Source organism: Podarcis cretensis (assembly GCF_951804945.1).
Source record: "Podarcis cretensis genome assembly, chromosome: 13".
NCBI lineage: Eukaryota > Metazoa > Chordata > Lepidosauria > Squamata > Lacertidae > Podarcis > Podarcis cretensis.
In genome coordinates, this window is record NC_137182.1 from 47,125,606 (window position 1) to 47,137,823 (window position 12,218).

Here is a 12,218-nt window from a genome sequence, read left to right on the forward strand (position 1 = left end):
AGCAGCTAGCTTCCAGTTCTTAATATGAAAAACTGGATTTAAGTTTTGGACATGATCTGAGCGAAGGGGAAGAAACTACTCTTCTAATTAATGCATCCACTGAGGTGCTAAAAAGGATTTGAACGGAAAAACGATAAACATCTATGTTGACTTGGTATGTTGGAACTGAAAGGGGGGGGGGGGTTTGAGCCTCCTTTGTTATTATATTTCATTTTGCTATGTTATGTGGCAAAATCCTCCTCTGAAAGAACCAACTGCCTGATTATTTATAGCAAGCGAGACTGGAGAGGTGGTTTATTTGGTGATATAATATGATTCTAATAGTCATTAACTGTGTGGAAATAACAATTATTCAAAGGTGGAAAACCAAGTTCAAAGTATTCGGCTGCAGATATATTTGGAAGAGGATAAAGAGTTTCCCAACTTTGATTAGGAGAATGACTGGAGAGATGCAGAAAAAAACCTTGGGAAGTTTGCCTGGAATTAGAATCGGAATGACGCAGCTCCAACTAAATGAGCAGCCATGACCGAAAGTAGATCAGCTTGTCAAACTAAATGCAGAGCCTTTTAATATGTTACTTAATATTTTCATTCTCAGTTTTATATGGCAAAACCTTCCCTGGACAGGTTAACCATTTGAAGGACAGCTGGTCTTAAAAGCATTGGGCAGATGCCTTGCTTTGATTTTATCTGGACTGACTTGCTGCCTCTTTCATCGCTGTTATCTGTCCTTTCTTGCTAGCACCTGGCATATGAGTTTCGGCAAGCTGTCAAGATGATTGGTGGGTGCTAGAAGAGATAAGAGCCCGGGACTCCAGCCAGCTTTACAAGATTTATTAAGTCCATTATACTATTTACAATCCAGAGCTCTTAAAAGCATGCCCTTCTCAGTTGGTGTCAGTTGCCGAAACTGCCCTCTCCCTTCGTCCTCTCCAGTATAACAACTTCCTGAAGCCTCCCCTTTTCCTTCCTCCCTTACGTAAAGAGCGAAGCCCCTAAAGTTGTTTCTCCCTTCCTGATTCATTGCTTCCTGATAGCCCCTCCTCATCTTCCCTCTCTGACGAGGTGCAGCTGCTCATTATCGGAGGCTGCTCTCTATATTTCCCCAGCATTTCCCCTTTCTCAGCCCCCAGTTCCCTGACAATGTGCCTGCTACACTTTAATATATTGCCCCCAACACACTGAACAACCTTTGACCGGAAGGCTTAACAACAAAACCTAACTATCCCAGCTTATCCTGGAGGATCTTTGTGAGGGAATAACCAAGAAGTTGGAGTCTCAAGCAGCTGTTCTTTAAATAAACAATAAAGATTTATTTTTAAAAACAAGGTAGTATAATAAAAGTGGAGAAACATAGGTTACTTCAATAAGAATACGCAAGTTCACTTCAATTCACTTTCAGAGGTTTCGGCTTTATAGATTGTTTCCTTTCTAAGGTGGTACTTTCCTTCAGTTACGCGCCCCTTTCACAAATGCAGCTCCTGAGGTGCTTTCAGTAAAAGTCTTAAGGGCTCCCCACCTCCCCACTTCCTTCACTGGGATTTGGAAGTCTCTTCTTTCCTCAGAAGAGTCTCTCCTCTCCAGATTAGTTTGAGACCTAAGTAGACTCATCTCTTTCAGATCCTACTTCTCCTGTCTCACCCTCACTCTCCTAGGAAGAATTAGTCCTATTACTCATGTAGGACAATACCCTCAGTCCTTCACTGTACACTCAGAGTGGATGTTTTATTCCAGAACCAACTCTCCCTCCTCCACAATCTTTATATTTCAACCTGACTCCTATCCTATCTCCCTACCTAACTCCCAACCTCCCACCTCAACTACCTCAACTCAGCTCCCCTCTTAACCACAGTCTAACTCTATCTCCCTTGTAATCCGCTCCTTTGAAACTCTCCCTCCTGGAAACAAGGCCAATCAGAGGCTGCCGCTCTTTAATCATTTGATGGCAGGAGAAAAAAAGTAAAAAGAAATACTTGGGGAACCAACTTTTCCGTCACAACAGACACAACATTTTACAAGGATTGGAAGAAACACCATGGACAGAATAATTGCCACAGACAGGAAGAACAAGGATGTAGTTTGAGTGCCACATTTGTAGTTCTATGAATCATTTAATGTGTTAACATGAATAGAAGTTATTAATATTGCAGTTGTTGTATAAGGGATTATTATTTTGACTGAAATATAATAGAAATTAATAAGATTTTGGAATGCATAAATAAAGGAAATCATCTAGCATGTGGGGGGGGGCACCTAAATTATATGATTCAGTATTTGAGTGCTTAGTATTAGTATTACAAATTGATGTTGTTTTAATGATGCTATTCTTGGATAGTAATTGAAAATGATAACAGAAATAGACTTTAGAATCAACTTTACAAACAACACATCTGTATTCTCTGAAGCCATTTGGCTTATTTGAGACACTCTCTGCCACTACTCTTTCAAACTGGTTAGAAGTATAATTCAGGAAAAAAAGGTTTGTCCTACTAGTGTTAGTAATATCCAATGCATTTTCCTCCAGGTATTGTTGCATATCTCTGCTACTTTTCTTTCTTAAAACTATTTTTTTAAAAAAAGGGAAATGACTGTTTTAAACTTCTTCTATTCATCAGCTGCCTTGTGGGTTAAAGATAAAGAATGTAGAGCCCTTAACTAATTCACAAATGTTTTTTGTTTCTGGTACCCTTTTTTGTCTTCAAGATGAATTTGCAGATTCCATAAAGTAATTGATAAGAGACTTTTTTATTAACAATCATTCATACAGTACATGTACAACGTTGATTAACTGAACTTAACCATTTCTAAATGAAAAGGCTGAGAGTTTTGCTATTAAGATTCCATTTCCTTTAAATATACAGTAATACATGACAGGGGTGTATGGAGTGTTAGGGAGGGGTAGTAACTCTAGCAGGGAACAAGTCGTGCTCCTTCTAGAGTAGTTTGTCTAACTCAGATCCCCACCCTGCACTCAGTTCTCACCTGTGGCTCCTAGAAGTTGTCAGCTTGCAACAGCAACAACACCCCACCCCAGAAAATACAACTGGCTCCCTAAACCATGTGACGGCAGCCAATGGGCCTCAAATCCTCAGTGAGTTAGGGAAATTCTCTGCATGCAAAGACAGGATATAGCAGATGAGAGCAAAAGTGGGCCCAGTGCTCAGAAAGGTGGCTACTGCAGGTGCTGTAGAGGGAAATGAGGGGCAGATGGGTCTTGTAAACCTAGGAAGGAAGCCCACCTATGAGAAGGAAACTTTGAACCTAAAACTCCACTGCTTTGCAGCATTACTCATTTGTGAAAAAGGCTTTGGGAGTAGAACCTGAGGAAAAATCTATACGTATTGCCTTTGGGACATCTTTTGCAGACGAAAAAGTTAAGAAGCAAACTCTACCCATATCCAGAGCAGGGACTCAGAAAGTGATAGCAGCCAGCAAGTCCATGTATTCTAAGACCCAACAGAGCCACAAATTCCACTGTCATTTATACCTTTCTTTGTGTTAGCTGCTCTTTGTTGTTCAGGTCAGGCCTCACCACAATAATGTAGCATTTAGGGGAAAAAATGCAAACCAGTAACCCAGCACCAGAAGCAAAGATGGAGAAGATCTCCACAGCCACCATGTATTTTCCTCTGGTGCTCAGGTAAGTTGGAATAAAGGAGAGCCAAACACTGCAGAAGACCAGCATGCTGAAGGTGATGAACTTGGCTTCGTTGAAAGTGTCAGGCAACTTCCTGGCTAGAAAGGCCACCGTGAAGCTGATAGTGGCCAGGAAGCCCATGTAGCCCAAAACACAATAGAACATGGTGACTGACCCTTCATTACATAGAAATATGATTTCTTCAGGCATTGAGTGCATGTCCACATCTGGGAATGGGGGAGAGGTTGCCAGCCAGAGGACACAGATTCCTACTTGAACAATGGAGCAGGAAAAGACAATGGAATAAGCCAGTTCTTTGCCTACCCATTTCCTCATATTGGATCCTGGTTTGGTAGCCATGAATGCCAAAACCACCAATATGGTTTTGGCTAATATGCTGGAGAGGGCCACAGAGAAGACAATGCCAAAAGCAGTTTGTCGGAGAAGGCAAGTCACCATATTAGGTTTTCCGATAAACAGCAAAGAGGAAAGGAAACACAAGAGGAGGGAGATAAGGAGACCATAGGTGAGGCTTCGGTTGTTGGCTTTGACTATGGCTGTATTGCGATGCTTAATGAAGATGCCTAGCACTAAAATTGTGATCAGAGAGAATAAAAGTGCCGAGGAAGTTGAAACAATGGTCAGGGCTTCATCAAAGGCTAGGAAGTTTGGAATCTTAGGAATGCATAGATCCTGGCCGCTGTTTGGATACTGATCTGCTGGGCAACTGACACATGTTTCCATGTCTGAAAATACAGAAGTAATGTGTGACAATTTAAAGTAAACAAAAGTATTCTTAAGAATTTCACATCACTAGTCCATTTAGCATAGTGTTTTCTACGTCAGAATGTATAAGAGCTTCAAGCCCAAATGCTTTTGTACAAGGTGTATCAAAAATAAAACCTGTGTATCAATTCTGGAATTTTCCACATGTGTGACATCTTTTTTTACTGTCCCCCTGCTTTTTCTTAGCGCCACATAAACAGTACAACAAAATGAGAAATGCATTTCAGCTGAAATTTTTGGATCTTAGAAAATCGAGTTTAATGAGTCTTTCACCCCCTTGGCAAACAACCTAATTCTTAGAGGAGAAAACACCACTTCTATTCAACCCTAATTTTGTATAAGTTAGAGGAAAAACATATTAGCTTCCACTTAAAAAAGAAATCTTCAAGATGTTTTAAAGATTTAAATATATTGGTGTTATCTATAAACAACAAGATGAACACATCTGTTAATTTAAGCCTTTTCTCCTGCAGCAGTTTAATGTCAACAAAGTTGCCAGGAGCCCGGAGGTTCTGCATTATCTTAAGATGTCATCTCTAACCTTTCTCATTTGAAATCATTCCTTCTGGACATGGATCACAATCATAGCAGCAAAACCTCTCCCCCTCCTTCTTTTTCTTCCCGTAACCAGGATGGCAGTTGGCATTACATAGAGAAAGCGGTGGCACCTATTCAAAGAAATAGGAAGAGTTTAATATTATGATACTGTTTTGAGGAATTTATTAAATTTCCAATATCAGGTGATTTAATGGTAAATAGGAGGACAAATAGCATGAAATGATCCGTAGGTACACAAGTGGCACATACATTGTGGTAAAAAGCTGCTGTTCTAAGCATCATACAAACTTAAGAAGATGTCAGTATTCCCATACCTTAGTGAAGCGTCTGTTCCATTTGATTCTGTCTTCATTAATGGTGAGCTCTTTGCCCGGAGGGGCCTGTGGATCCAAGCTGCCCACTTTGACCCTGACATAGGAATTATTTGGGAACGTGACCAAGTTGGTAATATCAAAGCCAGCTGCTAACTCTCCATATTCATTTAATGTAATTTCATCTCCAGCACTGTTGTTGAATGAGATTCTCTGCAGGAATGAGTGGAGCTAAGTGGAAAGAGAATCAAAGTTGAACACTTCAGTTCACAACAAAGAGCAACCATATTTTAGTTGCACATGCAGAAGGAGTAGGGAATCATGAATCAGTGCCAATTCAACATTCAACAGACTTGCATAAAGATATTATGGAGAGATGAGATCATACACCTGCTGGCTTGAGACAAGCCGTTGTCTATATCCCAGAAAGGGAAGGAATTTAAGAAGTCTCAAAGGATAGGAATGCAACATGAGAACATTGGACTGGACCTTTCCATAGTTTATAGAGTGGATTTGACCATGGTTGGATGTTGGATGCAGAGAAGTGATAGGGAGCGGCAGCTGGAGAACCCCCAAGGGACACCCCAAGGAAAGGAGGCTCAGAGCCAGGGGATTGGTGGTGGGATGACAAGGAGTTGTCAGTGGGAGAAGAGGGAGCCAACTGGGAGGAAGAGGTGTCAGATGCAGAAGGGCCAACAGGGTTAAGGGAGCAGGAAGAGGATGCGCCAGACTGAAATCCAGAAGAGGAGAAGGGAGAAAAGCAGGGTATAGAGACAGTGATCACACAGTTGCTAGCCTCTTCTGGGGACCTACCAGTGAGGCTTCAGGCCCCAGATACCCCTGGTGATTGGCAGACAGGGAAAGATGAGGAGTTGGGGATGGGGCCTTCCAGGAGGTGCCCAGGTAGTGGCAGCTCCCTGATGGGCTGCTCTTCTCTTTTCTCTTTGATATGAGGATCCCTGCAAAAGCCAGTGCCTGGGGTTGGGGTCCTGGTTGTGCTCCCTCAGAATAATGCTTCCAGGGCCATGGGTCCCAGGCCCCCAACCTTACACCACTGGGTAACTGGAGAGGTAAGAGAGACAGAGAAAACTGGGGAGGGATATGGGGAGAAAACGGAGGGGTTTGCAGCGTGAAGGAGGTAGTTTTTGTTAGTCTGTTGCTTCTGAAAGTCTGTGTCATCTAAAGTCTGTTTATTATCATTATAGGAAATATTCTAATTCCCATCTTTCATACAATAAATTTACTTAAGGTTTATTTTTAATTTCTTAAGTTTTATTCTTTTATTTCTTTACTGATGATTAAATGCTATCTCACATAATGTATCAATGAAGTGAATGCTTTGTAACAGAGAACATTACCTGCCAAGGTTCTACATATTGAGGAGAGAGTCTTCCCCCAGCATCTCTCCTTTCGCGGATGACTGCAGCCAAGTGCATTCTATTTAAGGCATGTGCCAAAGCATAGACAGCATTATAGATACTGTAGCTGTGGCCAGTCATGCTCATTTCAAAAAATGGCGCAGGAAGACTTTCCAGCATCTCCTCTCCAGTACACATGTGATCGTTGGATGTTGAGAGAGTGGCATTTGGAAGTGAACAACTGAATGCATCTTCCCAGAAATCTTGGATAAAACCATCTGTCTCTGTCCAATGAGGATATACACTCCGAAGAAAGTCTTGGAAGTTGTGAATCTCCTTGGAGTGAATTGCATAGGATATAGCACCATGGAGCATTCGTATATTAACATTAATTTTTTTTTGAAGGCTATATAATATGAAATCAATTTGGGCAGTTGTAATCCATACTTTTCCTTCATGTGACTTCTTTTGAGGAAATAGTAGCTGAGTTAACTCCATTATGATTAAAGCACTTGACAACCATATACTAAATCTACTTCCTCCATGTATAAGAATTGCATTAGCTTTGCTTGTTGCGAAACTTGGTGACAAACTCTTTCTGTCCACCATTTCTAGTAAGTTACTGTTATAATGTATATTGGGTTTAACTCTTTCTGTGAATGCTGAACAGATTCCATTCTTGAAAAGCATTGGCTCAATTGTCTGTAAGAAACGTTCTCCAGCTTCATTAGCTGGAGTGATGAGCCCAACCCATTTCCATCTGAAATGCAGAAGTAACTGGATAATTCCCTGATACTGAAGGTCTTCATTGGGGACCATGCGGTAAAAGGAAGGGAACTTGGTTCCATAATTTATGGCTGGTTCAAATGAACCGTATGAAATCTGGAAAAAGCAAAACCCAAACGTTTCCAAGTGGAAACAAAAACTCATGATATTCCCATTTATTCAAATATAAACACGTGCACGCACACACTAAAATATTGAATATATATTGAATCTATATCCCAAGTTTACCAAGTTTAGGGACAGCACCAACCCCAGCTTACATAGGACAACACAGATAACCTTGCTCAATGTTTTCTGTTGATATTTATTATTATTATGGCATCATCACAGCTTCATTCTTGTACATATTGATTGTATCGAAAAATAGGGGAGCATTTGGGGGAGGAGCTTCCAGTGAGCTGCGATGGAGGATTGCTGAATTCCATCACCGCTTTACGTTCTGGAATCAGAGGCTGAGATGGGAGTAATCAGCCTCCCTACATTCCCCAGGCTGGGGAGTGGCAGCTCATCCGCAGATCGCCCAACACCTGGCCCCAAATTCAGAAGGAGGGGCTGGGGGCAGCTGGGTGGAAAGCCTGGAACCTTTCTTGGCAACTCTCCAAAGTCGCCTCCAATTAGCAGCTAGCTTCCAGTTCTTAATATGAAAAACTGGATTTAAGTTTTGGACATGATCTGAGCGAAGGGGAAGAAACTACTCTTCTAATTAATGCATCCACTGAGGTGCTAAAAAGGATTTGAACGGAAAAACGATAAACATCTATGTAGACTTGGTATGTTGGAACTGAAAGTGTGTGTGTGTGTGGGGTGAGCCTCCTTTGTTATAATATTTTGTTTTGCTATGCTATATGGCAAAATCCTCCTCTGAAAGAATCAACTGCCTGATTATTTATAGCAAGCGAGACTGGAGAGGTGGTGTATTTGGTGATATAATATGAGTCTAATAGTCATTAGGGGACCTGGGTGGCACTGTGGGTTAAACCACAGAGCCTAGGACTTGCCGATCAGAAGGTCGGCGGTTCGAATCCCCACGACGGGGTGAGCTCCCGTTGCTCGGTCCCAGTTCCTGCCAACCTAGCAGTTTGAAAGCATGTCAAAAGTGCAAGTAGATAAATAGGTACCGCTCTGGTGGGAAGGTAAACGGTGTTTCTGTGCTCTGCTCTGGTTCGCCAGAAGCAGCTTAGTCATGCTTGCCATATGACCCAGAAGCTGTACGCCGGCTCCCTCAGACAATAAAGCGAGATGAGCACCGCAACCCCAGAGTCGGTCGCAGCTGGACCTAATGGTCAGTGGTCCCTTTACCTTTACCTTAATAGTCATTAATTGTGTGGAAATAACAATTATTCAAAAGTGGAAAACCAAGTTCAAAGTATTCGGCTGCAGATATATTTGGAAGAGGATAAAGACTTTCCCAACTTTGATTTGGAGAATGACTGGAGAGACACCAAAAAAACTTAGGAAATTTGCATAGAATTGGAATCGGAATGATGCAGCTCCAATTAAACGAGCGGCCATGACCGGAGGTAGATCAGCTTGACAAATTAAATGTGGTGCCTTAGGGGAATAGGTGCCTTTTAATATGTTACTTAATATTTGCATTCCCAGTTTTATATGGCAAAACCTTCCCTGGACAGGTTAACCATTTGAAGGACAGCTGGTCTTAAAAGCATTGGGGCAGATGCCTTGCTTTGATTTTATCTGGACTGACTTGGCTGCTGCCCGAGGTGAGAAGCTTTTTGGACTGGCTTGGCGGAAACATCATTTTGTGAAGAGACATCGTGAACATACAGAGGGAACTCGGGATGTAAATTCCACAAAGAATATATTGTTTTGTTTTATCTGGCTTCTTCAGAGGCTGTGAAATGTAATGAGGATTAACATCAGAATAATTTATGGGAACTATCATGAAAATTATGAAAGCAGCAGAAGTATGAGATGATCAGAACCACCCCGACCTCAGAACATGGGAAGATACCGCCAATTTTTTTATATAATTTGGCCTAATATTTGGACTGTTTGATTGTTGAATAATATGTATAATTTGGAATATTTAATATCATTGGATAGAATTGTTAAAGTGGAAAATTTAATAATTTTTTTTTAAAAAAAAAAAAAGAATAGGGGAGCATTTATCATGGCTCATGTTAATATACTAAGTGGATGATTAAGCAAAACTCCAAGGTGGAAGTGGAGTGATAGAAATTGTTGATCGTGTTCTTTTGATCTGTAACCTTTGTAATAATTGTAGGGAGCGGTAGATTCTCTATCTACTAAGAACTCTCTCAGGAAGATTTCCACGGAAATCCTGAAGATCTCCATTAGATTGTGAATACTATTCACCTCTGAGCACAATAAACCAAATCATATAAAATATCAATAAAATACTATACCAGCACTATTTAAAACAACTAAAATGAAATACAACAATGCAGGAGAATAGCACAATGCTGACACCACTATATAAGGCTCTGAAGTGACAGATGACAAATGCCAGAACAAAGCAAGAAAACACTTTTTCAATTCGCCTCTGAAAATGAACAATGTTGATTAACACCATACTTTGGGAAAGGACTATCTTGATTTTTAAGGGGAGGAACATTTTTAGTTAATGTGTTCTCAGCTATTTTTGCCTATGAAGCCAATGTCAATATCATATATTCAGTAGCTCACAGGAAGCCAGTGCAGTGCATTCAGGATTGATGTATATGAACCAGTCTAGCTGCCTCCTTTACAAACCTCGCAGCTTTACAGAAATCACCTATTATATCTATTAAACACAAATTGCCCTTCTTACACACATTGTTGGTTATGCGTATTATGGCCCTTTTACTTTGTCTATTTCCCCACTCCATATGTATGAATCAGTAGATAACTAATGCAAGGAAAGCATGAAATCTCTGTTTTCAAAATCCATATTCTACCTGTGGAATCTTGAAAGGACCTAAGACGTTTGCCATGCACCAGGAGGTATCAGAGCTGAGTCCCCCAATGACTCCTATGACATTTTTCTGGATGCCACACCTGTAGTTGGGAACAAAGTGACGTGATTTAAAGAGCAGGTCCAGAGTGTTTCGGTAGGTCATCTTTGAATCATAATAGCTATCATAGATGTGGAAGCCGAGAGAGACATTGGGCAACATCCTGGGATTCTGGTTGATCTCATCAACAGCAAAGACCAAGGCCAGGATTTGCTGGTAGAACTTTGTCAACACCCTGCAAATGAAGTGAGATTTTGTTTAATGGGAGAATTAAACAGTGCACAGAATCTAGATAGGAGAGATTCACCTGCCTCCGTATAAGGAGAGGATGAAGCCAGCAAAGTTTATTTACTTATTTGGGCAATCTAAGAATACTGTGTAATTTTAAAAGCTGTTGCATATTTCCTCATCTCTTGGGCAACCCGTGTTTGTTTTTGCCACCTTGAAAATTTAGGTATCATCAAAAACTTCAGTACCATACTACTTTGCTATATACTTTTCCTATTTTTTTATGCCATCTCTTTTCTCTTTCTCCTACTCTCTTTTCTATCTCTCTTTACACAATTAGACTCAAGAAAGCTTATTATTCATCGACAATATGCACATAGCCTTTATGTACAGATTTCTAATAAAATCTCTCCACACATTTAAAAAATAAAGTTCTATAGCAATCAATCAAAGTTATTTTCTGTCAGATATAGCATATAAGGAATAATTAAAATAATATTAATTAACAGTTACTTACATTGGGGCATCAATGAAGTCCTGGGAAGGGTGTTTCTTGAAGGATAATTTGGGATTTATGTAATAGATATGAGATGCCATTGCACCAATGACCAGGTCACCTGGCTCATGCCACTCATGTGGAACATGAACAGGATTATTAGTTGTGCATTTAGCACTTTGTCCTTGGGACACTATATTGGGGAGCAGCAGAAGCAACATTAGCAACATCCTGATAGCAAATTCCCTTGTGTGCATGGACTCCCCTGCTTCTCTCGACAGTATTATTCCTCTCCTCCACCTGATATGAACAAGACAAATTGGGTGGCAGCCGACTCTGTCAATTTGGCACTTTAAAGGACATGTATCCACCTTATTGTTAGCTTGAACATTGTCACAACAGAATGCCTTGAATACCAAATAAGATGCAGTGGTTTGATATGAAAGAGGGAAACTGATAACTGATAAGTAACAGAGCCCTTCCTAGTTGTCTATGGAGCACAGAGGAGCTTATAATCATTTCAGGCTTGCTTGTTGATCCCTTTTTTCCACTGTGACATCTGGAGTTTTAGTCAGGTGGATTGATTATTGTAATTTGAGTAATGATAGGGGAGAGAACCAGTTGTGCAGGGTTTTTGGATTCTATGGCGCATCAGCAGTAGGGGAACTGCCAAAATATTACTATTATTATTTTTAAATATATATTTTTATTGATTTACCAACATTGTTCTAATAGCGACCTCAATATAACAATACCAATTTCATCTAATTAATGCAATTATGAATGCCAATTATTCAAATGTCAATTATATGATTTAATTAAATGTTTCCCCTTGCATGCTAAATTTGATGGCTTCATTCTTCTTCATTATTTCTGTGTTCCACTATGTTAATAAATTCCATTGCATTCCATGTACATATAGCATTCTGTTAGATAACAGCTACAGTCTTGTGATTTCTATTTGTGTTGGTATATTAGGTAATTTATAAAGTTTCAGTTGAGGAACTCTAAGTGTAATCCTTATTCTTTCCTGCATGTGACAATTTCCCCCCATGATGTTTTCCCGTTCATATATGGTGCTGG

General features: G+C 40.3%; 1 protein-coding gene across 1 annotated transcript; it reads right to left on the minus strand.

Moving 5' to 3' along the window:
* Window positions 1–3,404: 3,404 nt before the first annotated feature.
* Window positions 3,405–7,469, minus strand: LOC307200511 (vomeronasal type-2 receptor 26-like; the record flags this gene model as incomplete). The annotated part of the gene is made up of 4 exons (XM_079949050.1): window positions 3,405–4,383; window positions 4,965–5,091; window positions 5,296–5,523; window positions 6,651–7,469. The coding sequence occupies 4 exons, from the start codon at window positions 7,467–7,469 to the stop codon at window positions 3,482–3,484; spliced, it is 2,076 nt and encodes a 691-aa protein (XP_079805176.1). The 3' UTR covers window positions 3,405–3,481.
* Window positions 7,470–12,218: the final 4,749 nt, after the last annotated feature.